The 1,505-nt window shown below is 49.3% G+C and overlaps 1 protein-coding gene across 1 annotated transcript in view; it reads left to right on the top strand.

The window, feature by feature from the left end:
- VOLCADRAFT_96734 (uncharacterized protein) overlaps positions 1–1,074 on the top strand; it is a gene marked incomplete at both ends in the record, with an annotated part of 4,166 nt that extends 3,092 nt beyond the window's left edge. Inside the window, 3 exons of the mRNA XM_002955759.1 lie at positions 131–202; positions 751–822; positions 940–1,074. Of these exons, the coding sequence (XP_002955805.1) occupies positions 131–202; positions 751–822; positions 940–1,074 (279 nt within the window). The remainder of the gene's footprint in view (positions 1–130; positions 203–750; positions 823–939) is intronic.
- Positions 1,075–1,505: the final 431 nt, after the last annotated feature.

Raw genomic sequence — 1,505 nt, 5'->3', positions numbered from 1 at the left:
TTCCTAGTCGTGAGCAGCGCCCAGCGGTTGCCCAGCTTGTTGACACAGGTCAGGTCCAGCCGTCCATCGCCATCGCAATCGAGGACCCGAAACACGTCCTCCATTTCCACGCTCACGCACCAACCGGCAGGAGGTGTGCAACCTTTCCAAGCAAGCAGCCAATGTGTTTGGAAAGAAAAGGGAAGGTGTACAGACGGAGGAAGTGAGGTTAGTTGGTTAGTCAAACAACCACTTGCTCATCGACTGGGCCCCGTTCGTACAAACCCGGTTGAGTTTAAATCCCCATAATCCCTTATTCATGCCCTTGGATGTTACACAGGACCCGACCCTAGCTCTTACGCTAGGACACGATGTGGTTAACATTAAAACAAATTTACACTTGCACGGCAGCGTGCCGCATGCAGTTGCACGACAATATTACAACATACACATCATGTCCTCTCAGATAGAAGAGTGCTCCATAAATATTCCATTCCTTAAAGCCCCGGCTTCGGGCACCAAGGCCATGCTAACCTGTGAATGTTGGTGAAGGTGGTGTTGAAGGCGGTGGTGGTGGTGGAACTGCAAAGACTCTGGGGCAAACATCTGCCGGCGCACTGCCCCCAAAGTCTCCATCACAGTTCCTAGTCGTGAGCAGCGCCCAGCGGTTGCCCAGCTTGTTGACACAGGTCAGGTCCAGCCGTCCATCGCCATCGCAATCGAGGACCCGAAACACGTCCTCCATTTCCACGCTCACGCACCAACCGGCAGGAGGTGTGCAACCTTTCCAAGCAAGCAGCCAATGTGTTTGGAAAGAAAAGGGAAGGTGTACAGACGGAGGAAGTGAGGTTAGTTGGTTAGTCAAACAACCACTTGCTCATCGACTGGGCCCCGTTCGTACAAACCCGGTTGAGTTTAAATCCCCATAATCCCTTATTCATGCCCTTGGATGTTACACAGGACCCGACCCTAGCTCTTACGCTAGGACACGATGTGGTTAACATTAAAACAAATTTACACTTGCACGGCAGCGTGCCGCATGCAGTTGCACGACAATATTACAACATACACATCATGTCCTCTCAGATAGGATGAGTGCTCCATAAATATTCCATTCCTTAAAGCCCCGGCTTCGGGCACCAAGGCCATGCTAACCTGTGAATGTTGGTGAAGGTGGTGTTGAAGGCGGTGGTGGTGGTGGAACTCCCTACAAACACGGAGGGGGGTTAAGAACGTTCTTAACTCGTTCTTAGCCCAGCCAAATTGATAAAATTGAATAACCATTAGAACGTTCTTACACCGTTCTAAGAACGTTCTAAGAACGTTCGTAAGGCATCCGTTTATCTTAAAACCATTCTTTGAAATTCTTTAGCATTCTTTGGGGCCCAGCAGTCTTAGGTATTCTCTTCCATTCTTTGGGGTGTTCTTATTCGTTCTTAGACCAACTTAGTGTTAAAGCATACTTAGCTGCTCTTTGGCCGGTTTTAACCATTCTTATCATAGGGTTGCTAAGTATGGCACTCGTT

The sequence above is a fragment of the Volvox carteri genome, assembly GCF_000143455.1.
Source record: "Volvox carteri f. nagariensis unplaced genomic scaffold VOLCAscaffold_54, whole genome shotgun sequence".
Lineage (NCBI taxonomy): Eukaryota > Viridiplantae > Chlorophyta > Chlorophyceae > Chlamydomonadales > Volvocaceae > Volvox > Volvox carteri.
Note: the sequence above shows the minus strand (reverse complement) of the source record. Positions and strands in the feature narration are given on the sequence as shown.